The 25,065-nt window shown below is 38.5% G+C and overlaps 1 protein-coding gene across 1 annotated transcript; it reads right to left on the reverse strand.

Moving 5' to 3' along the window:
• Positions 1-661: 661 nt before the first annotated feature.
• LOC143666909 (bile acid-CoA:amino acid N-acyltransferase-like) lies at positions 662-15,035 on the reverse strand. Its single transcript, XM_077140504.1, has 4 exons — positions 15,015-15,035; positions 13,212-13,724; positions 10,749-10,951; positions 662-1,821 (listed from the first exon to the last, which is right to left on the reverse strand). The coding sequence occupies exons 1-4, from the start codon at positions 15,019-15,021 to the stop codon at positions 1,225-1,227; spliced, it is 1,320 nt and encodes a 439-aa protein (XP_076996619.1). The 5' UTR covers positions 15,022-15,035; the 3' UTR covers positions 662-1,224.
• Positions 15,036-25,065: the final 10,030 nt, after the last annotated feature.

Here is a 25,065-nt window from a genome sequence, read left to right on the forward strand (position 1 = left end):
GTTTGGTTTTCATGTCGTTCTTTGAACTAACCATTGTAGTCAAAGCATCAAGATATTCTTATTTGCCACTTATGTGCCATATGCCCACTTTGTGAGTGTGGAACTGGGAAGCACTGGTTCTACCCAAATCACAAACACACACTTTACAACAAAAAATAGGCATTCTGGTCTGAAAATGATAAGTAAAGGTCAGGGCACACAAAATTATAGTTACTAAATATATATCTGATTATGTCTTTCTTCAACTCTAAATTCCTCACTGTCTTCTACTGCCTACAGGATGAAGCAAAAATTCATTGCATGGCTTTTAATAATCCTTCATGTTCTATTCCCAGCATGCTGGTGCAGCCTAATCTACTTCCTTATTTTTATATACCCTGCTCCTATAACAAAGAGATACCTGGGATGCATATGAAACATTAAAAAACTTGCCTGATTCTACCTTGAACACGTTAGTTTGGGCTGCTCTATCCTCTCTAGAATCATCCTGTTCACATTCCCTGGGTTAGTTCTCACAGCTTTCACTCTGTCAATCTCAACTTGCTCCCATATTATTTCTGGAAATGCCCAACTTGATGCAGAAGTTGTGAAACAGTTATTTTTTTCTTTTATTTTATTAAATAATTGATTAAAAATAATTGATCATATACAGGTTCATTGGTTTTATCTCCTAGATATAATCTTCAGTACTAATCAGAAAATAACGCAGATTCTTAACACAGCTCTTGTTTTCCAGGTGGGATAAAAAGATAGCAAGCCCTTACTCAAGTCTCAGATATCTAAGCATTAACTTTATTAATAAAGCATAGTCATTTTGAGCCTTAAGAAATTGACAAATGTCACTACTAAGTTCCTTTCATGTTGTTTTTTTTTTTTTGTAAGCCAAGCTATGCTGTGCTTCATGGTTGATGTTTTCTGATTTGAGAATCTTTATAATTGGATTACTCATGATAGGCAAATCTCTAAAATTATTTCCACGAATAACAGACCATTCTGAAGACCTATGGTTCTTTATGGTCTCCTCTTTCCAATTATAAATAGCCACTGGATGATACAAAAGAAAGTGAAAACCAAAGTCAAGGCATTCAGAATCTCAATTCTCCTTCCATTAACTTCCATAATTATACCCATTTTTTCCCTCTTTTTAAAAGAAATCAAAGACAATCAAGAAAAGCTTCTGAGAAATGGATTTACGTGTGGATTACCCTGGAATGTCTACTCTTCTCAGAGTTGGCTGGTCTTAAATGGAATGAGATGCTTCCTAAGAAACTTCTGCATCTCCTTCCAGGACTGTTCCTGTGCATCTGCATGTGGTATAACCTCTCCGCCCCAACACACAGAGAAGGAAGTCTTGGGTATACGGGAGGCATAGCAGAGCGGGGTATATGGAGGCTCTATGAGGTGGCCTGCCTGAGGGTAAGAGAGCAGGGTCCAGTTGTTCTTTCCATTTCTCTTCAGTTGCTCTATGGCATGCTTGGTAAATGTTTTGCTGTTGACATTCTTATCTTCTTCGCCCACAATGAAGAGGAAATGTCCCTGGGCCTTTTCAATGGGGAGGAGAGAAGGCAAAGTGGCCTCAGCTTGGGGGTCATTCAGGACATCACAAAAATGTAAAAGCCCCAGGGCATCCATGGAAACAAACTCTGAAGTGAAGGGCAAGGGCAGAATGGTCTGGTCATGATACTTGAGAGGTTCACCTATAACAACGGTAGGCCCATTAATAAAGACTGTGGCTGTGACTTGTTTCAAATTGATAGCCATAGAGAGTCCAATCACAGCTCCCTTGCTTATAGACACCACCCCCACACCTGGGCCGAAGACCTGAAAAAGATACAGAAACAGTTATGTAATTCTCTTCCCCATTTAACATACTCTATAACCCCTAATCATGAAAACACAAATAAAAATGGGAACAAACAATTGTACCCAACCCATTTTCTTCTGCTGTGTAATTCTGAAAAATATGTTCAGTTTTACTGAGTAATAGTTCTCCAACAATTTGACCTTTTTATTGCTTTCTAAATATGTATTCAGCCCTCTTCTAAGTGTCAAGTGTAAAAAGTCACAAAGGAATTCCAGCATAGTAAGGAAAATAGGATTAAAACAATTTTGAGCACAAGTATTTGATATTATTATTCTAATAATAGATTTTACATCAACTCAGCTTCCTATATAATCAGAGGAAAGGTATCAGGAAAAGAAATGGGATGAATTTAAAATTAGTAGGATTGAGTAGGAAAATTCAATCAGAAGACTCCAGAGTTACTATAGTAGGATATGGAGAACCAAGGGAAGAGAGAGATTTTAGGTGATGTGGGGTGAGGGGGCTGTTCTTAAATATACAACACAGGTAGAGGAAAAACATGAAAATACAGAACCAGAAATAGTATTTTCAAACTCCTCTAAGCTCTGTCTTCTACCATCATTGTGTGGCATTAAAGAGACATTCCTTTGCAGAGACATTCCACTCACTTGTGGCAACTGGAAATAAAGATATGAGACACAATCCTTTCCCTCAAGGAATTCAATGCCAGGTGGAAGAAAAAGGAGAAAAGGCAGAGTGCTATAAGTGCTATGATGCAGAAATGCACAGGTGTACCCATAAGACAGGCACCTAATTCAGAGGATATGAGCATAAATTTAGAGGACATGAGAGTAAAGAAAGCTTCTTAGAAGACTTAGCAGGGGCTTAAGATTCTTAGATTTAAAAAGAGGAAGTTGGAATAGGAATGACATTCTTGGCACAATATGGCAGACTCTGGTCTCATGACCCACAAGCCAATTCCCCCTTTTCAATTTTGTGCAGGTTTTATGTAATTCCACTTCCTGCCCTCACCTTCTTTTATAATCTCTGCTACAAAGGTGGTTAATAGAAATTTAGAATCCGTAGACCAGTCCCTAAAATTAACAGGTGAATCTATAAGGCCTGTCACCCCACAGAAAGGAGAGCTTGGTGTAGGCCCAGTCAGTCTTATGCAATAATTAGCTCTGTGACCAACCATATAAAACATGATTTTACTTCTCTGGGATGTTGCTTCTAAACTACAGAATAACAGGGTTGGATCTGATGAAGACTAAAGCCCTTTTATTTTCAGCTTTCTATGTTAATGTCCATGGCTGAAAAGTAGGGTGGCCAGCTAAGACACAGGACACCAGCTAAATTTGAATTTCAGATATATAAAGAATATTTTTTAATTGAAATATGTCCAAATATTGTGTGGTGCATATTTTTACTAATACCTTGTTCATACCTTATCTGAAATTCAAATTTAAATGGGGCACACCATATTTTTATTTGCAATCCTGGCAATCCAACTTAAAAACTGCCTCTCTTATTTATCCAGCAGAAAGTTAAATATCACAGTAAAAGATGGATGGACACTTTTTCAGGTGTCCAACAAGTGGGTGACAACAATGGCAAAAGTCATGCAGCAAGTGGAGAGGTTAGCCAGTTCAAGGGAGAAATCATATAAACTCTCTGTTTCCAATTAAGCCAAGGAAGTATTGTAGCAATGTTATAGTGATGTGGTCATGTTGTTAAAGTGTTATCTTACTGTTTATTAAATTACAGACAATCGCTTTTTACTCTTTTCAACCACTGCCTTAGTTTCCTAGAACTGTCATAACAAAGTTCCACATTGTTGGTGGCTTAAAACAACAGAAATGTATTGCCTCTTACTTTTGCAGACTAAAAGTCTGAAATCAAGATGTCAGCACAGCCACTCTTCCTCTGAAGTCTGTAGGGAGAATCTGTTCCATGCCTCTCTCCTGGCCTCTGCAGTGGCTTGCTGGCCATCCATGCAATTCTCAGACTCAGCCGTTACTGGTGTTCTCCCCTCTGCCTATTCCAAATTTTTTCTTCTTATAAGGATATCAGTCCTTCTGGCCTAGAGGTCCACCCTACTCAGTATGACCTCATTTTAACTTGACTAATTCCATCTGTATTGACTGCCTTTCCAAATAAACTCACATTATTATATACCAGTGATCAGGACTCCAACATGTCTTTGCAGGATCACAATTCAATTCATAAGAACCAACAATATAACAAATCAAAGCATTGTTCTCCACTTGTGATGGTTCAGTTCTGGTATCAACTTGGCCAAATGATGAGGCCAGTGCTGGCCTGACCATTGCTGCAAGGATATTTCCTGGCTGGCTGATAAACTGGAAAGCTGCTGTGTTAAATCATCAGTCAGTTGGACTGCATTTGTGGCTGATTACATCTGTGATCAACTAAGGCATGTTTCCAACAGGATAATCTAATTAATTGAAGGCTTTTAAGGAAGAAGACAGACTTTCACTGCTTCCTCAGCCAGTGAGCCACTCTTGTGAAATCTGCACAGACCCTTTATCAGAGCTGCCAGCTTCACAGCCTGCCCTATGGATTTTGAACTCTTCCATTCCCATGGTTGCATGAAACACCTTTATAAAGCTCATATTTACAGATCTCTCCTATTGGTTGTGCTTTTCTAGGGAACCCTAACACAGTTTGGTACCAGGAGTGGTTCTTAAGAAACGGAATCTTAAAAATGGGTTTTACAATTGGTTTTCTACACTGACAAGACTCTGCGACTCTCATGACTCTGTTTCCAATAATCAAGATGGCACTGACAGTCCATGGGATGAGCTGGCAAAGGAGATACTCAAAATATCATCATTACACCCTGTTAATTTATGATTACATGAGGTAAGGCTCTGGGTAAAAATGTCTTTGACAACTATATGGAGTTTTCTAGAATTAAATGGCATAATGATGTTGGCTGGTTGTTGTTAGACATGTTGGAAACAGCAATGAAGGAAAGGAATGCACTGAAGGCTTCAAATTTGCACCTTAAGTGCCCTATGAATAATGTAAAAATTTCCATGTGTGTCCTGTAGAAAAAAACCTTACTTCCTGTCATCACAGACTTGAGATCTCTGAAATCCAGACACAAAGCCTCCATTGTGTGAGATTTACAATGTAAACTAAAATCTTAAACTTGCAGGGTATCTCCTGTTAAAGTAAGGGTTTTGACTGGAAAAGAATGGGATCTTGAAATGTGGGATCATGATATACAGCTTGATAATGATGGTGATGGGGAGATGGGATCCTGGGAATCTGCTGGGCCTTTGCTAGACAGACCTGTAATGCACTGCCCTGAGGAAAGAGCTTCCTGACCTTGAGCCTGCCTTGAGAAAAGAGCTTCATTGTCTTTTAGTCTACCCAGAGGAGTCTGCAATCCAACCTCCACCTAATGAGATCAACCTTTCACTGCCTGCTAACCCTGTAACCCTCTCCTGGGGACACAGCCCTCACTTCTCTGTCTGAAGTGACTAATCCTGTTTCACCAGACGAAAGTGCAACAGAATGCCCTGAGGTAAGTTGAAAGATACTTCTCTTTTCATGACCCACCACCTCTTTTCTCCCAGGCCTATAACTAAAGATTCAAGAGGTTCCAAAAATGAGATAAAGTGTCACCCATGAGGGAGGTATGCTATACTCCAAAAGAACTGCATAAGCTTTCCACTCTATTTAGACAGAAATCAGAGTATTATATGTGGGAATGGATATTAAGGGCGTGGTATAATGTTGGAATAAAAAATTGTATAAAGCTGAATTTTATTGATATGGGCCCAAAAGCAAAGATTCTGCACTCAATGTTGTAGCTCAAGGTATTATAAAGGACATTAACAATTTCTTTAGACAGTTGGCTGAAACATGGATGAAAAGGTGACCGACATTAACTGAGGTCAACATGGCAGAACTGCCCTGGTATAATTTAGATGAGGGGATCCAGTGGCTTAAAGAGATTGGAATGCTAGGGTGAATTTATCATGGAAGACCTGATCACACATCCCAGGAGTGTCCAGAGGACACATTTTTCACCATAATCTTGAGAAATAAATCTGCTGTCCATTATCCCTGAGGAGCTCTACACTTGCCTTTCTCTGAGGGTCAGATACTACTGTGGGAACTGCTGTCACTGAGCAACACAATGGGGATGACTGGATCCTGAGTTGGCAGAAGCCATGATGACAGTTAATCACCAGAGAAAAAGTGGGCATGGCCAACATAATGGACAGCAGACTCAAAGCAGCAGTCAAAATAATCTGACTCGCAGAGACTTTTCGCATTGACTATTAGATCATGGGGTACCTAGAAGTAAAACAGATGTGCAGTCTATTAAATTCTTGTTTGAGCTGTATAGGGCAAGAATTCTAGGTCAAGTGAACAGAAGTATAACTTGAATTACAAAAACAGGGTCATGGCCCCTTAATCAATTCCCAGATTTGAGATGGTTTACAGACACAGAGCCCCACAAATGAGGGGGTGGGCAGTTACATCTGGAGGACACTTTTACACTGCCCAAAATTTACTGTTAACATTCCTTCCAGCCTTTCCCAAGGAGACCTATGGCCTTTTACCAGGATGACTGTGCACTGGAGAAAAGGAAATGATCAGATATTTTGGCAATTCTTGGACACTGGCTCAGAAGTGACACTAATTTCAGGAGACCCAAAACGTCACTCTGGTCCACTGGTTAGAGCAGGGGTTTATGGAAGGCAGGTGATCAGTGGAGTTTTAATTCAGGTCTGTTTCTCAGTGGGTCCAGTGGGTCCACAGATCCATTCAGTGGTTATTTCCCCAGTTCCAGAATGCATAGTTGGAATCAGCAACTGGCTGATTGAATCCCCACATTGGTTCTCAGATTCATGGAATGAGGGCTATTATGTTAGGAAAGGCCAAGTGGAGGCCACTAGAACTGTCCGTACCTAGCAAAATAGTGAATTAGAAGCATTACCATATTCCTGGAGGGATTGCAGAGATTAGTGCCACTCTGAAGTACTTGAAGGATACAGGGATGGTGATTCCCACCATATTCCCATTCAACTCTCCTATTTGGCCTGTGCAGAAAATAAATATGACTTGGAGGATGATAGTGGATTATCATAAGCTTAACTAGGTGGTGACTCCAACTGCAACAGCTGTTCCAGATGTAGCATCATTGCTTGAGCAAATCAACACATTTCCTGATACCTGGTATGCAGCTATTGATCTGGAAAATCAGTATTTTTTCTCAATAGCTGTCAGTAAGGACACCAAGAACAATTTGCATTCAGCTGTCAAGGCCAGGTATCTTCACTGTCCTGCCTCAGCGGTCTATCACCTCTCCAGCCCTATGTCACAATCTTCCCCGCAGGAACCCTGGTCTTTCTTCCTCCCATAAGGCATCACATTGATTCATTATACTGATAATATCATGCTGACAGGACATAGTGAGCAAGAAGTGGGAACTACTCTAGACTTATTAGAAAGGCATTTGAGAGTCAGGGGATGGGAGAAACATCCAACAAAAATACAGGGCCTTCCACCTCAGTGAAATTTCTAGGTGTCCAGTGGTGTGGTGCATGTCAAGATATCCCTTCTAAAGTGAAAGATAAGCTGTTGCATCTGGCCCCTCCTAGGACCACAAAAGGCACAACGCCTAGTTGGCCTCTTTGAAATTTGGAGACAACATATTCATTGGGGTGTGCTACTCTCGCCAATTTACCAAGTGACAAGAAAAGCTGTTAGTTTTGCGTGAGGACTGGAACAAGAGGAGACTCTGCGACATGTCCAGGCTGCTATGCAAGCTGCTCTGCCACTTGGGCCATATGATCCAGCAGACCCAATGGGGCTAGAAGAGTCTGTGGCAAAAATAGATGTGGCCTGGAGCCTTTGTCAGGCCTGTATAGGGGAATCACAATGCAAATCCTTAAGATTTTGGAGCAAAGCCTTACCATCTGCTGCAGAAAAATACTCTCCTTTTGAAAAACAACCTTTAGGCTGCTACAGGGCCTTAGTAGGGACTAAACACCTAACCATGGGTCCAAGTTACCATAAGACTTGAGTTGTCTATCATGAGCTAGGCATTGTTTAACCCACCAAGCCATACAGTTGGGTGTGCACAGCAGCACTCCACAATAAAATGGAAATGGTATATTAGAGATAGGGCTCAAGCAGGTCCGGAATGTACAAGTAAGTTACAGAGGAAGTGGGCCAACGTCTGTTGCCCCCTCTCCTGCCAAATTACCTTCTCTTTCCAAGACCAGAGCTATGGCATCTTGGGGAGTTTCCTGCAGTCAGCTGACTAAGGAAGAGAAAACTTGGACCTGGTTAACAGATGGTTCTGCATGATATGCAGGGACCACCTGGAAGTGGACAGCTGCAGCACTACAAACCCATTCTGCAATGTCCTTAAAGAAAGAACTCCTCCCAGTGGGCAGAACGTTGAGCAGTGTACCTGGTTGTTCATTTTGCTTTGAAGGAGAACTAGCAAAAGGTGCATCTGTGTACTGACTCACGGGCTGTTGCTACAGGTTTGGCTGGATGGTCAGGGACTTGGAAGGGGCATGATTGGAAAATTGGTGACAAAGAGGTCTGTGGAAGTTACATGGATAGAGCTTTCTGAGTGGGCAAAGAACTTGAAGATATTTGTGTCCCACTGAATCCTCACCAGAGGGTGATTTCAGCAGAGGAAGTTTTTAATAATCACGTGGATAAAACGAACTATTCTGTGGACACGAGTCATCCTCTTTCCTCAGCCACTCCTGCCATTGCCCAATGAACTGGAAGGCTGATATATTAAATCATGAGTCAGTTGACTGCATCTGTGGCTGATTACATCTGTGATCAACTATAGCATGTCTCTCACAACAAGATAATTCAATTAATTGAAGGTTTTTATGGAAGAAGAGAAATTCTTTCATGGTTCTTCAGCCAGTGAACCTCTCCTGTTAAGTTCTTCTGGACCCTTTATCGGAATCACTAGCTTCACATTCTGCCCTATGGATTTTGGACTCCTCCATTCTCATGGTTGCATGAGACACCTTTATAAATCTCATATTTAAAGATCTCTTCTGTTGGTTCTGTTTCTCTAGAGAACCCTGACTAACACACCACTGAATCCAGAACTCATTTTTTACAAGACTTATGGTAGTAGTGAAGGGATTATATAACAATGCTGTACTTTTCTGTGTGGTTTCTAACATTTCAACTGGTTGAACACCAGATTATTTAACAGTCACTCTTAAAAGGTGAAACCATGACTACTCAACAATGTGCTTCTTGAAAAAAAATGCAAATCATGGAAAATTATAGTGTAGAGGTAGAAGAGGCCTTGAATCTAACAGTATTAGTATACAAATGAGAAAAGTAAGATCTTCCTTGAGACTCTAAAGTTACATCAAGGAAAATGGAATAAAAGAGGCATGAAATATGGATCCACAAAGCCAGGGATTTGAGCCCCTGCATCAACATATACTGGTTGTGACCTAAACCTAATTACTTTATTCTTTCTGGGACTTAATGATATACTTTACAAATTATGCAAGCTTTAATATTTTATTCCATAATACTACCTATCTCTCAGGGCTGCTGTGAAGATAAAATGAACAATATATGCAAAGCACCCAGCAATATAAATGACACAAAGCAAATGGAAACTCTTTTATTTTTGTTGTTTTAGTTACTGCTGTGCTGGTTTTGTTCATTTCTTCAGCTATTCAACAAGTATCAAGTGATCCAAAGATTTCATTTGGGTTCTCAAGAGACATCAGTGAATGAAACAGGAGGAGACAGATCATAAATAATAAATATAACAGTAAGTAAAGGAGATGATATTCTAGAAAGGGCTAAGAAAAACTAGAGTGAGGTAAAGAGGACTGAGAGAATAGGAAGTAGTGAGGTACAGGAAGTAGTGATGTACAGCAGTGCTATATAATGTGACGAGGTAGACTTCAATAAGAAGGTTAAATCTAAGTGCACTTAAAGGAAGATAAAAAGCGAACCAAGTTGATGATAGCAAGGAGTGGTGGGGGTGTGATAGAAGCACTTAATGCGGAGGGAACAACATGATGAATGCTCTAAGGCAAAAGGGTTGCCAGCCTGACTGGATAGCAGAAGCCAGTGGGAATAGATTTTGTTATATTAAATTGTGCTCATGCTAAATGGCAACCTTGATACTGGAGGATACTTGCCTGCAAAAAAGTGGTGCTAATATTGAATTTAACTTTGACCTATATTTACTACAAAACAAGGTTAATATTTAGGCATATAGTGAAAAAAATATTAGGCATATATTTGAAGACTCAAAGGTTTATGGGTTAGAAAGATCAACAATATTTGATTTAGATTCTGTAAAGTAACTAGAGGTTCAGATTAAGCCTTCAATAAAATTAGGTTAACTGTTGAGGTTGATAATGAGGAAACAAAAATAATAATGTTTATTGAATGGTAACTATACATAGTAATGGTACCATGCTAAGTAGTTTATAAGGATTGCCTTCCTTAATTTTTGAGTTACTCTATAAAGTCAGAAGTATCTCCATTTTATTATCCTCCACAACCCTATAATAATTTTATTTTATACACAAGGAAACTGGGAACAGAGAATATAGGTAACTCCTACGAAGTAACAAAACCAATGAGTGGTGAAGCCAAACATTAAACATAATGCAACTAGTAATGGGGCCAGAAATTAAACACACCAAGTTTTGATTGGATCCAGCACCTATTCCTTTAGCCACCAAGCTGTAAAAATTGCTAACCTTCCTATGTAAGTTATCTTTCTGAACAGAAAATACTGGGACTAAGAAATATTCCAGAGAAACAGACATTCCCATAATAGAGAATCTTGGTCACCAAAATGAAATCATATTTGAAGGATGAATGTTCCAATTCATAAGGAAAAGGGTCTGAAATCTATTAAAGAGAGAAAAGTTACCTTAGGATGTCTCAAGAGAAAGTTGGCAGCCTCTTCAAAATACTCCAAATCCACTTGCTTCAAATGGGAGGGCAGGTCTTCATAGTTAAAGTAAGCTAAAGCCAAAGAAGCAAAGCCACGACTGGCCAGGAGGCTGGCGCGATATTCGACCAGGCCACCCAAACCACCATACAAATCAATTAATCCTGGAAAAGGACCTTCTCCTGGGGGGTGAAAAAGACAATTTTATGTGACTAGAAAATGAGGAAGATAAATGAAATGTTGAAAATAAAAGGGATGCATCCCCAATTTTGATGCCAAACAAAATCTCCACTGTTTTCAGCTTTAGATCTGGTGCAGAATAAAACTGTGTCCAGACACTTTACTGGACCAACTGTTATATATAATTCTCTAAAGACAAGGAAAATGGAGACTCCAGATAGTCCACTTCCTATGGACAAGTGGTATAAGAAGGTTAGCATTTCTTAACCTGCAAATGGTACACAAATCACATCAGTAAGTGAAGAAACCTTTGAAATTATATGCAAAATAGAGCATGTATGTTCATAGGTGGCTTTTGTGGGGGGGGGGGAGGAGTTCCATAAGTTTAATCAGATTCCCAAGTTATCTGACCTAGAAATGGTACAAAATTATAAAAATTTGATTTTGGATTCAATCCCAAAATAAGTGATTTAATATACTTATCTGGCCATCCAGTGACAGTCTCTACCTAAGAAGATATAAGTGTTGTGCTATAGTCTGCTTTTCATTGCTGTCAAAATATAGCGAAATTCATGATGGCCAAGACAATCCATTTCTGCTAGCTATATATGGAGTTTTTTTTCAGAATAAAGCAGAGTCTTAGCATAAAAGTGAATTCTGATGCAATTTATTGAAGTATTGAATTGTAAATTGTTTTAAATAAGAATGACTGATTCTAAGAGTATTGGAAAGGAGCTATGTGATTTCAGGGACTATGGAAAATTTTCTGTAGAATGCTGCTATAATTATCTTAACTTGCAAAAAGAAAAAAAGGAAGCATCATGGTGACTATATTGACTTAGAACTATTTTCAATTAATGATTAGGAATGATTCTGTACTGGTATACAGGCTTGCATGTAAGCATTTTCCTTTAAAAGTTAACAAAATTACAAAATAAAATGGTTGTGCAAATAATAATTAAACTCTAGCCCTTTTGATATGTTATTAGAAAGTAAACCTTCACTTGTGCTATAGTCAACTTTAAGGAAAGATGCCTTAAGGTGATATCCCCTCTTCTTAGGGCCAAAAGCATACTAAGTTCCTCATCAGGGAATGGTAAATAACAATGCACACCCAACTGGTTGAAATATGCTTCCTTGTATTTCGGATTGAAACAACAAAAGTAGGAAGCCCAACAGAGTTACTGTCCAGAAGGATGCAGTAGCAGGATATTTCAGACTAGAGCATTTTCCCAAGATGTAATATTAGACTATAAGAATATCCTATTTTTGCCCTGGTGTGGGAGAACAAGAGTACAGAAGATTTTGTCACTTATTTTCTTTTATCTCTGATTCAATCAGCTGGATGCTGTATTTCCTAACGAGTATTTGGTGTCAATTAAAAACACTCAATTTTATGTGCCCATATGGCTTGGGCAGGAAGAATGTGTATAGACTAGCCTTTAATTCCTCCAGCTACTATTATAGAAGCCATCTATAACTCCAATGTGACCATGATCCACCCTCTAATTCCTCCTTTCTTCCATCTTTTCACAACTTCGAGTAGGGGACTTTTGGAAAAATGAAGAGAATACATTCTGGTATGCTGCTAGCCATATCCCAAGTCAAAATACATGCCTGAAACAGATTTCAGACACCTAAGCTTGCTGACAACTGCTTTTGAAAAATTTACTTTACTTCATTAAGCTTTCAGTAATCACTCAGAAATATGTAGACATTTATTTCACATGAATTAACAGGATGCAAAGAACATGGTGAGGTACTTTGAATGTCCAAAGAAGCACTACTTGAAAGTGTGCTATATTATCTGAGCATTTCTGAAATCTTTTCTGTAATTTACAATTTTAGAAACTTTATATATTCCCTTTTTTTGTTGGGATTTTTCAGACTGTTGTATCACCAGCACATATAATGAAGCAACCCCCTAATAACTTTTGTCTAAATTCAAACTCAGACATGGCTGAGCCCCACAAAAGAGTTGGAAAAATGAAGTTCATATTATGTTAATATTGGGGAAATTTCAAAACCTAGGGAATTCTAAATACTTCTGCCCAATCCCAGCTTCAAAAGCATTAAGATGAAAGTTAAAATGGACTTGGCTTGTTACCATACTCTTTCTTTGAACCTACCACGAACTTGATTCTAAGTCAGGATATGAGTGGATATGTAATATTCATATCTAAATCAAACATCTAAGAGGAAGTTGAGGCATTCAGAAAGAACATAAACCAGAATGACAACTAACAGGATAATTCTACTTGCCTGGAGGGAGAAAGAGAGCTCCCCGAATGTGACCTTCTCGGACCTGGGTCCGTGTGACACCAGGCGCCACGTACCACCTCTCCACAGTCAGACTAGCCTTTGGAGTGAGCATGGGTAGTAGTAGTAGGAAATATGAGTCATAAAGTTTCAACTGGACCTTGAAGGGACTATTCATCACATCTCTTTTCACCAGTGTAGTCAGTATCTTCTCTGGCTTCAGAGACCAGAAGAGCCCCATGGGGTGGACTCCCACATAGTCGCCTCCTAGTGCAGAAGCATGATCCAGGTCCACCTCTCCAGCTTCATTAGCCCTATAGTATGCTCGAGAATGAAACAGGTTCCCCTTTTCATCTTCCAGTGATGCCTCAAAAAGTACCACCTCTAAAGGAGACAGGCCTGTAGCTCGGATATGCACTGGCTCATCAACAAGGGCACTTAGGGGAGTAGCTGTCAGTTGAATCATTGTTACAGTGTGGCAATCTGGATGATTCTTCTGGAATGTCTTCAGTAAAACTTTAGAACAGAAAGAAATAAAGGGGAATGAAATAAGGAGGTGATGCGGTTGAGAAAAGGTGAACTGGACCACGAATCAAACTGCTTGGGATTCAGCCCTAACTCTCTTCAATTATTTAGTAAATATCCAGTCCAATTTTCTAGTGCAAGACACCTGAGAGTAGAGATAGCAGTGGAAAAGAACTTTGTGGTGGATTGAATTATGTACCGCAATTTAGACATGTTCTTAATCTTAACCTCCATTCCTCTGGATGCGAACCCAATGTAAATAGTATTTCTTGAAGATGAAGGTGTGGCCCAGCTGAATGAGATCAGGAATTTATACGGATGACCGGAGCCCTTTATAAGCAAAAGAGGGTGCACAGGTGGTTCAGTGGTAGAATGCTCACCTTCCATGTAGGAGACCTGGGTTCAGGGGGAACAAATATATATATATACATATACATATATGCAGAAGAATTTCAGACATAATCAGAGAAAGCCATGGGGAAGAGGCAAAAGCAGGGAGTCAGTAGGAACCTGGAAGAAAAAGGAGAGGACATTGCCATCTGACACAAAGCAGGGATATAAACCAAGGAATCCCAGGGGCCACGAGCAGCCAGCACAGAACGTTACAGAAGTTGGGAAGAAAACATTGCCTTGCTGATGCCTCTATTTTGGACTTCTCCCAGCCTCAAAACTGTGAGGCAATAAACTTCCACTGTTTAAGTAAAACCCATTGTGTGGTATTTGTTAGAGCAGCCCAGGAAATCTAATACCAACTCTTAACAAACTTCTAGAAGTAGAAGTTTTTTTTTCCATAATTAATATACCAGAGTTGAGGGAGCAGCAGCCAAAAATGTGTGTGAATGGTGTCAATGCAGCCAAGGTGGGAGCACATTATGCCCTATAGAACTTTGAAAGATCAAAAGAAAGAGGATAGGAGTGAGATATGAGGTTGAAAGCAAGGGGATTTACTGAGTATCTATTTGTGGAATAGTTGACTACTCCTAATCTCCCCACCCCCACCCCCAACTCCTGCAAACAGAATATAAGACATCCAAAAGCTTAGCTCCAAGAGAAGGAAAAGTAGAGATCTTCACAAAAGAATATGAATAAAATCCATGGAGAGAGCAGGGAGGATGATGTTATATCCCTGCTCTGGAGGAAAAAAATATACGGCTTAGTATTTAAGATTTTCCTAGTCCTAAGCAAAACTTGAAGCTGAGAAGTAAAAGCCCTGCTTAGCCTTTCAAAATTTCACTCTTAAAATGAAGGAGGGCAATGGTGGCTGAATGGCAGAAGCCTTACCTGCCATGCCAGGGAACGAGGTTCAGTTCCTGGAGCCCGCTCATATTAAAAAAAAAAAAAAAAAAAAATGAAGGAATGCCCTTCTCCTTTAGGTTACAGCGGAGAAAGCCGTAACAGTGACCATTACTCTAGCTCTAACAACCCAAACCATTTGGATAACGTATAAAATAAATTTATTTGTTTCCTTAACTCATCAAATTGCTGAGAACACAAAGAATCTAAATGAATTAAACTCCAACAAGTGACAAGCACTTCACAGAAGAGAAGAAACTTTCTCTTCTATGTGAAGAATTTCATCCATGACAGAGCAGCAGAAGAAAGAAACTGCTATAACAAGAAATAAGGAAACTTTAACAGAAATCTGAATTTACTTTCAATGGATGTGTATGAACTGGTTTGACAGATTAGAATTCTAAGAAACCCTAGCCACAGCGTCTTTCCCCTTCTGCAACTATTTTCTATAGGTCTTCACCATAGACCTATTCTTAGGAACAGGACATCAGAGACTAGAACATTGACAAGAGCTGAAAAAGGTACATCTGAGGTAGTGGCAGCTCCCTTCCAAAGAATGGGGACCAATTAGCAGAGTGGAGAGAAATCTCCCCAGGTTCAGAAAGTCAAAAGGGGGACTGCAGAGCAAATAAACCTTCCCGGAAACTCTCCTTATAGAGAGACTTCATATCAGAGAGAAAAGTTCCACAGTTTGGAAAGGTAGCAACAGATATATAAACAAAGATATTTCGCAAAGTTTATCAATGCTTAGACTTTAGGCCCTTGTGATGAGAACAGCCTCATCTCACACAAAAACATTTGAGGCCTGCAGTTTGCTTAATCAAATAAAGCCACAACAAAATTCAGACCTGCATCAACTACAGACCAGATTGATTCAGCCTCTAATACTAACATTCTGACAGAATTGGGGTATGCCCTTCTTGAGAGGTAAATACTATTCATTTCAGTATCTACTTTTCTTTTATACAAAATGTCCAGTATACAATGAAAAATGTCAAGGTGTACAAAGAAACAAGAAAATTGACCCATGACTGAGAGAAAACAATCGGTAGGAAGAGACAGAAATGACCCACATGTTGAAATTATGAGACAAACTTTAAAATAACTATAATAGAATACTACCTGGCAATAAAAAGGAAAGAACTATCAGATATATACAATATGGTTACATACGCTATGATTTCATTTATGCCTTCAAATGACAAAATTCTAGAAATAGAGAACAGATTAGCAGTTGCCAGGGGTCAGGGAGGGGTGGGAGAAGGGAAGTGTCTATAAATGAAAAACCTGAGGGATACTTGTGGTGATGGAAATCTCTGTATCTTGATTGTATCAATACCAATATCCTGGTTGTGATATTGTACTAAAATTTCACAAGATGTTTCTATTGGGAGAAACCAGGTTAAAGGGTACATGGCATTTCTCTGATGTGAATCTACAATAATCTCAAAATTAAAAGTTTACTTTAAAAATAACGAAGATAATTATTGAGGTCATGGGTGCTTTTGGTTCAGACATGCAATTCTCAAGCTGAGAACTGAAAGACTTGAGCTCATGATTTTCTTTTTCTAAGTTCTCCAGCAGAATTAGAAACACCAAACCAATCCCACCATATTAATTTTTATTAAAATGTTCTATAGTAACTATATTAATTTCTTGTGAATTTTTTCCTCTTAACAACTGTGACTAGGTATTATTTTTCCTTTATCCAGTTTCATAGGGCTGCTGTAACAAATTACCACAAACTGGGTGACTTAAACCAACAGAAGCTCATTCTCTTACAATTCTGAAAGCAGAAGTCTGAAATCAGAGTAGACACACTCCCTCTGAAGGCTCTAAGGGAGAATCCATTTATTGCCTCTTACACTTCCTGGTGGCTTCAGGTATTCCTTACCTTGTGATCATATAGCTCCAATCTCTGCCTCCGTGATGACATTGCCTCTTTCTCTTCTATGTGTCTTCTCACTGTCTGTGTCAAATATTCTTCTGCCTCTCTCTTATATGTGATTGCAGTTAGGTCCCATCAAGATAATAGAGGATAAGCTTCTCTCAATATCCCTAATTTACTCACACTTTTTGCCATAATAAGATATTATTCAATCCTTTGCCAAATGATGTAATATTCACAGATTCTAGGGATTGGGACACATATTCTGGGTGCCACTGTTCAGTTCAAGCCTGAAGTCTTGTCTTCTATAGGCATTTAGCTGCAAGTATCTCCAGATGATCATGTGAGTAAATGTTTTGTCATTGTATGCCATAAACTATTAATGCCCTCTTTATCAATGGAAAAGGGCCATTAATGCCTTTAAATCAGTCACATCAGAGAATCACTAAGGAAAACACAGAACAAATTCTGATAACTCAGCCTTAAAATTCTGTCCCACTAGAACAACCATCAGTTCCCAGCCAGAGAACCAACTGAGAATCAGTCATCCATCTGGTGGAAAATTGATTATCTTACATCATAGAAGGGACAGCATTTTATTTTTTACTGGAATAGGAACTTATTCTGGATATAGATTTGTCTTCTCTGTTGGGAACGCTGCTGTCAAAACTACCATTCATGAACATACTTCTGCCTTATCCACACAGCATCACCTCTGATTAAAGAACTAATTTTGCAGCAAATGGGCCAATTGTCTCATATGATGGAATTCACTGGGATTGCTATGCTCCCAATCACCCTGAAGCAGCTGGCTAAATAGTGCAATGTCATGGCCTTTTGAAGGCTCAGTTACAGTGTCCCTAGATGAAAATATCTTATGAGGCTGGGGCAATGTCATCCAGGATGCAGTAATTGCTCTAAATCATCATCCAATAAATTGCATTGTTTCTCTCATACCTAAGATTCATGAGTCAAGAGAATTAAGGTGAACAGATGGGAGTGACTCCTTTTACTATTATGCCCTGTGATACACTGGCAACATTTTCCTTGCCATCCCCACAATTTGGATTAGAAATCAAAGACCCAAAAGGAAGAATGCTTCCACTGAACTGGAAATTGAGATTGCCAACTACCTGGAGCTCCTTATGCCAATGAATCAACATGCAAAGATACTAGTTGCTGTACTTCTTGGGGCAATGATCCAGACTATCAAGGGAAAATTGGATTGCTACTACAAAATGGGTTGAAGAGGAAGAAAGCAGGAAATTCTCTGGGGGTGTTTCCAAGTATCTTACAAGTAAAATCAGGAGGGTGGTGTCAAGAAGACTGTTTTGGGTTAAAATGTGTCCCCAAAAAGATAAGTTGAAGTCCTCACCCCTAGTGTCTTTGAATACTACCTTATCTGGAAATAGGGTCTTTTCAGATGTGATCAAGTTAAGATGAGGTCATTCCAAATTAAGGTGGGCCCTAATCCAGTATGACAAGAATCCTTATAAGCAGAGGGGAAGAGACAGAGACACACAGAGAAGATCCCCATGTGAAGATGGAGGCAGAGATGGGGGTAATGCTGCTACAGTCCAGGAGCACCAAAGTTTCTGGTAACTTCCAAAATCCAGGGAAAGACAAAGAAGGATCCTCTCCTAGACTCTTCAGAGAAAACATGACCCTGCTGATACCCTGATTCTAGACTGCTAGTCTCCAGAAATCCAGAACTATTAGAGAATGAGTTTCTGTTGTTTTAAGCCATTCAGTTTGTGGTAATTGGGTATAGTAGTCTTAATAAAGAGGCTAAAAGGAAGATTGTTTTGAAGATATTACAGTCCATTCTCAATATCCAAGCAACTTAAGTTCTGAAACTGCCACTGAATATACCATATACTAATCCTGATGAATTTTGGACAAAGGTTTGGTGGTAGGGTGAGGACAGAATCTAGTAAGAGTAGGGTTGAGAAGAGGGACTGTGGGAAGATAGCAAAGTAGGGAGTTCCAGGACTCAATTCTTCCACCAGAACAACTACTGAATAGGCAGCAACAGTCTGAGCAACCATTTTGAAACTCCTGAGGCCAGAAGAACACTGTACAGCACCTAGAGAAAAGCAAGAAGAAGAGGCTGATAAATTACAGTGAAGAACAGTAAGTTGCTCTCTCTTCCTGGCTGCTTTCTGTGCCCATCCCCTATTCTCACAGCTGGCCACCATGGGGTCCATCCCCTGGCTAGCTCACTGGTGAGAGAAAGGAGCATAAAAATCCCCTTCCCCAAGACAAGCAGTGAGCATGGCTGATCACTGATCACGGTTGATTAGTGACTCCAGATCACTGGAGGCCTGGTTCTGAGGGTGGCCACCCTCAACAAAGGCAGTGGCAGAGGAGACTTAAAGACATTATGCTTCCTCAGGCCTGCAGGGGGCAGTTAGTTGAAGGGCTACATTTGTTGGGCAGGCCAAGAAAGCTCACCTTCGGGGAACTGTGGAAAAAGCTCTTAGTTCCCTCCCTGAATCCCTTCCAAGAGCACTATGGAACCATTCTGTGTAGGCTCCTGGCCCTGTCTCAGCAGAGAAAAACTGACTTGGGAAAATCCTCTCCAATATGCTCTTCCTCCCAGAATTTTCCCTCCAGGTAAAAGCAGTTTGAGACAATGCAAGGAGTGAAGGGAACCATAGAAGCAGGCATCAGGTGCAAAAGCATGCCAGCTTCAAACACCTGGGAGAGGGAAGTCTTTAACTTCTAGGAAACAGAGGTTGCAACCAAACTCCTGTAAACAGGCGAACTCCAAAATAACCAACAAGCCAAAACCCAGGACAAGATACAGACCCAGAAAGGTAAAATCTTGCACACTGCATTCACTTTAGGCAGACCTTCCAGATAGAAGGGTGAAGCTCAAGAAAATCTCTGTCTTATCACCAGCTGGTTACAAAATCAAGAAACAGACATCCCAGGGAATACATCCCAGAGTTAATACTTTAAAATATTAAAATGTACAATGTGCAAAACAGTACAAGACAAACAAACACAAAATGATGGCCCAACCAAAGGAAGAGGATCAAAATCCAGAAAACAACAATAAAGAGGACCAGAATGTTGACATACAAAAAAAAGCCTTTTAAAAAATAGTCTTTATCACTTAAAGGCCTTTGAAAAATGACTTCATCAAGGAGATGAAGGAAAATACAAAGAAAGAACCAAGGGATATTAGGAAAACAACGAATGAGCAATGTGAAAATCTTAGTAGAGATACAATTTTCAAAAGGAATCAAACACAACCTCAGGAATTGAAGTCCACAATAACTGAAATAAAAACTTTCCAGGAGGATTTCAAGAGCAGATTGGAGCTGGCAAAAGAATCAGTGAACCTAAAGACAAGACATTTGAAATGAGTCAGGCTGAGGAGCAGAAAACAAATATGTATTAAAAGTGAAATTGGCCAAAGATAGCTGTAGGACACAATTAAGCACACCAATATATGTTCTATGGGAGTCTCCAAAGGAAAAGAAAGGCAGAAAGGAGCAAAAAGAATAGTCAAAGAAATATTGACAGAGAACTTCCCAAGCTTAGCAAAAGACATGCATATGCACATCCAAGAAGTCCAGAAAATGCCAAAAAAAAAAAAAAACATGAAGAAAAACAAATGCTGTCATATATCAATTACACTACTGAATGCAAAGTAGTAGGAGAGAGTTCATGAAGTTGCAAGAGAAAAACAATGTGTACATACAAAGGAGTCCCAATTACATTGAGTTCTGATTTCTTATCAGAAATCATGAGGGAAAGAAGGCAATGGGTTGAAATGCCTTAAGTGCTGAAAGAAAACAACAGCCAACTAAGAATTTGATATCTGATGAGACATTCTTTCAAAATGAGGGAGAGATTAAGACATTCCAAATGAAAAAAAAAAAGCTGAGTCCATCACCACTAAACCTGCCCTACAAACAATGCTGAAGGGAGTTCTTCAGGAGGAAAGAAAAGAACACTAGACAGTGGTTAAAGTGGCATAAAGAAATAAAGACCTACAGTAAAGTAACCATATGGGTAATTATAAATGCCAATATTATTGTAGACTATTTGACATATAACTCCATTTCTTATTTCTTATTGCTAAAATACAAATGCATAAAAATTAATGATAAATATATAGTTTTGGATATATACAAATATATAAGCAGTAATACAAATTTAAAAATGTGGGGGTGGAGGGGTATAGGAATGGTATATGTGTATACTATTGAAGTTACATTGGTCTTAAACCAATATGACTGTTATATATTTAGGATGATAAATTTTAATCCCATGGTAACAAGGAAAATTCATGAAAAATATATCCAGAGAGAAGGCATTCAATGTGGTACAGCAGAAAAAATCAAATAAATATCAAATTAGCATTAATGGAAGAACTGGGGGACAAAAAACATGTAAGACATACAAAGGCTAAATTGCAAAATGGCAGAAGAAAGACCTGCATTATGAGTAGTGACTTTAAATATAAATGGAATAAACTCTCCAGTCAAAAGGCAGAGAAATTAGCAGAATGGATAAAAAAGCATGACCCATATAAATGCTGTCTACAAGAGATTCACCTTAAAATCAATGACTGAAGAAGGCTAAAAGTGAAAGGATGGAAAAAATGTACCATGCAAGTAATAAACAAAAGAAAGCTGGAGTAGTTATATTAATATCAGATAAAATACATGACAAGTCAAAAACAGTTATGAGTAACAAAGATAGTCATTATATATTGATAAAGGGGACAATGTAACAAGAAGATTTAACAATTATAAATTAATATGCACCAAACAGCAGAGCCCCAAAATATATGAGACAAATACTGACAGATTTGAAAGGAGAAACTGACAGTTCTAAATGAGTAGTAGGAGACTTTAATATACCATTTTCAATAATGTATAGAACATCTAGTCAGAAGATCAATTAGGAAAGTCAAGACATAAACGATACTCTAATACAACTTCACCCAACAGAAATACATAGGAATGCTTCACCCAACAAAAACAGAAAACATATCCTTTCAAGTGAACATGTTTCATTCTCCAGGACAGATCATATATGTAGGGTCACAATACAAGCATCAAAAAATTTTAAAATATTGAAATTATACAGTATATATTCTCTGACCATAATGGTATGAAGCTAGAAATCAATAATAGAGGAAGAAATGGAAAATTCACAACAATATGGAAATTAAACAGTATACTTTTAAACAACCAATGGGCTAAAGATAAAATCACAGGTGAAAGCAGGAAATATCTTGAGGCAAATGAAAATGAAAATTCCACATACCAAAATTTATGGAATGCAGCAAAGGCAGTGCTGAGAAGGAAATTTAGAGCTCTAAATACCTACATTAAGAAAGAAAAATACTTCAAATCAGAGACCTAACCTCAAAACTAGAAGAACAAGAAAAAGAAAAGCAAACTACACACAAAGCAAGCAAAATGAAGAACTGACAAAGAGTAGGCCAGAGGTCAATAAAACTGAAAATAAACAAACAAACAAAAACAATAGACACAATCAACAAAACCAAAAGTTGGTTCTTTGAAAAGATAAATAAAATTGACAGACCTTTAACTAAATTGATAAAAAAAAAAGAGAGGATACAAATAATGAAGGTCGAAATGAAAAGGGGGTCATTACTAACAATCCCACTGAAATAAAAAGGACTATAAGAGGAAACTATGAACAACTGCACATCAATAAATTAGATAATTTAGATGAAATAGACAAATTCTTAGAAAACATAAACTGCCACATTAACTCTAGAAAAAACCAGAAGATCCCCAAAACCCAAAATACTAGTAAAGAGAGTGAATCAGTAATCAATACCCTCCTGTATTAGTTAGGGTTCTCTAGAGAAACAGAATCAACAGGGAACACTTGCAAATAAAAAATTTATAAAAGTGTCTCACGTGACCACAGGAACGCAGAGTCCAAAATCCACAGGGCAAGCTGTGAAGCTGACGACTCCAATGGAGGGTCTGGATGAACTCTGCAGGAGAGGCTCACCAGCTGAAGCAGGAATGGGGCCTGTCTCCCCTGAGCCCTCCTCAAAAGGCTTCTCTTGATTAGATTTAGCATCACTAATTGTAGAAGACACTCCCCTTTGGCTGATTACAAATGGAATCAGCTGTGGATGCAGCTGAGGTGATCATGACCTAATCCTATGAAATGTCCTCATTGCAACAGGCAGGCCAGTACTTGCCCAATCAGATAAACAGCTACCACAACTTGGCCAAGTTGACACATGTGCCTAACCATGACATCTCCCAACAAGGAAAAGCCTAGGACCAGCTGGCATCACAGGGGAATTCAACCAAACATTCCAACAGGACTAAACTCCAATTCTCCTCAAACTCTCCCAAAAAATTGAAGAAGAGGGAACACTCCCTAATTCCTTTTACAAGGCCATCACCCTCACATCAAAGCCAGATGAAGATGCTACAAGAAAAAAACAACAACAAAAACTGCAAACCATTATCTCTTATGAATATAGATGCAAAAATTCTCAAAAAAAAATTACTAGCAAACCTAATCCAACAGCATATTAAAAGAATTACATACCATGATCAAGTGGGATTTATCCCAGCTGTGCAAGGTTGGTTCAATATAAAATCAATTAATGTATTATACTACACCAACAAAATGAGGGGAAAAAAACACATGATCATCTCAATTGATATAGAAAATGCGTCAGACAAAATGTAGCACCCCTTCTTGTTAAAATCATTTAGAACACTAGGAACAAGCTGAAACTTCTTTAATGTGATAAAGGGCATATAATAAAAGCCTACAGCTAACATCCTATTTAATGGTGAAAGACTTGAAAGATTCCCCTCTAAGATCAGGAACAAGATGTCCACTGTCACCACTGTTACTCAACATTGTACTGAAAGTTCTTGCCAGGGCAATTAGGCAAGAAAAACTAATAAAAGGCATCCAAATTGGAAAGGAGGAAGTAAAACTTCCACTATTTCCAGATGACCTGATTCTATATAAAGAAAATCCTGAAAACCCACAACAAAACTCCTAGAATTTCTAAACTCTCCAAAGTGGAATCATACAAGATAAACACCCCAAAATCAATAGTGATTCTATACACTAGCAATGAACAATCAAAAGAAGAAATCAAGAAAAAAATCCATTCACAATAGCAACTAAAATAATCAAATATCTAGGAATAAATCTAACCAAGGATGTAAAGGAATTGTACAGAGAAAACTTCAAAGCACTGTTAAAGAAATCAAAGAAGACCTAGATAAATAGAAGGACATTCTGCGTTCATGGATTGGAAGACTAAATACCATGAAGATATCAATCCTATTCAATGAAATTTATAGATTCCATGCAATCCCAATCAAATTTCCAGCAATCTTCTTTGCAGAAATGGAAAAGCCAATCATAAAACAATGGAAGGATAAGGGGCCCTGAATAGCTAAAACCATCTTGAAAAAAGAAGAATGAAGTTGGAGGACTTATACTTTCCAATCTTAAAACTTACTACAACGCCAAAGTAATCAAAAGGGTACAAGGACAGACAGATAGAGCAATGAAATAGAACTGTGAGTTCAGAAATTAATCCTCACATTTATGGCCAACTGATACTTGACAACAGGGCAAAGACCATTCAATTGAGTAAGAATAATATCTTCAGCAAATGGTGTTATGAAAACTGGGTCTCTATTTGAAAAAAAAAAAAGAAAACGATGATCTCTACCTCACAAAGTATACAAAAATCAACTCATAATAGATGAAAGACCTAAATTTAAGAACCAGAATTATCAAACTCCTGGAAGAAAATGTAAGAAACCATCTTCAGGACCTTATGCTAGACAAATGGTTTCTTAGACTTTACATTAAAAGTACAAGCAAAAAATAGAAAACTTGGACCTACTTCAACAAAATTAAAATTTTTTTTTCCTCAAAGGACTTTATCATGAAAGTAAAACAAGAATCTACAAAATGGGAGAAAATATTTGAAAATCATGTACCCAATATAGGTTTAATATACAGAATATATAAAGAGATCCTTCAGCTAGATAACAAAAAGACAAACAAGCCATTTCAAAAATGTGCAAAAGGCGAGAATGGACATCTCTCCAAAGAAGATATACGAATGGCCATAAAGCACATGAAAAGATGGTCAGT

The sequence above is a fragment of the Tamandua tetradactyla genome, chromosome 2 (assembly GCF_023851605.1).
Source record: "Tamandua tetradactyla isolate mTamTet1 chromosome 2, mTamTet1.pri, whole genome shotgun sequence".
In the NCBI taxonomy this organism is placed as follows: Eukaryota; Metazoa; Chordata; class Mammalia; order Pilosa; family Myrmecophagidae; genus Tamandua; species Tamandua tetradactyla.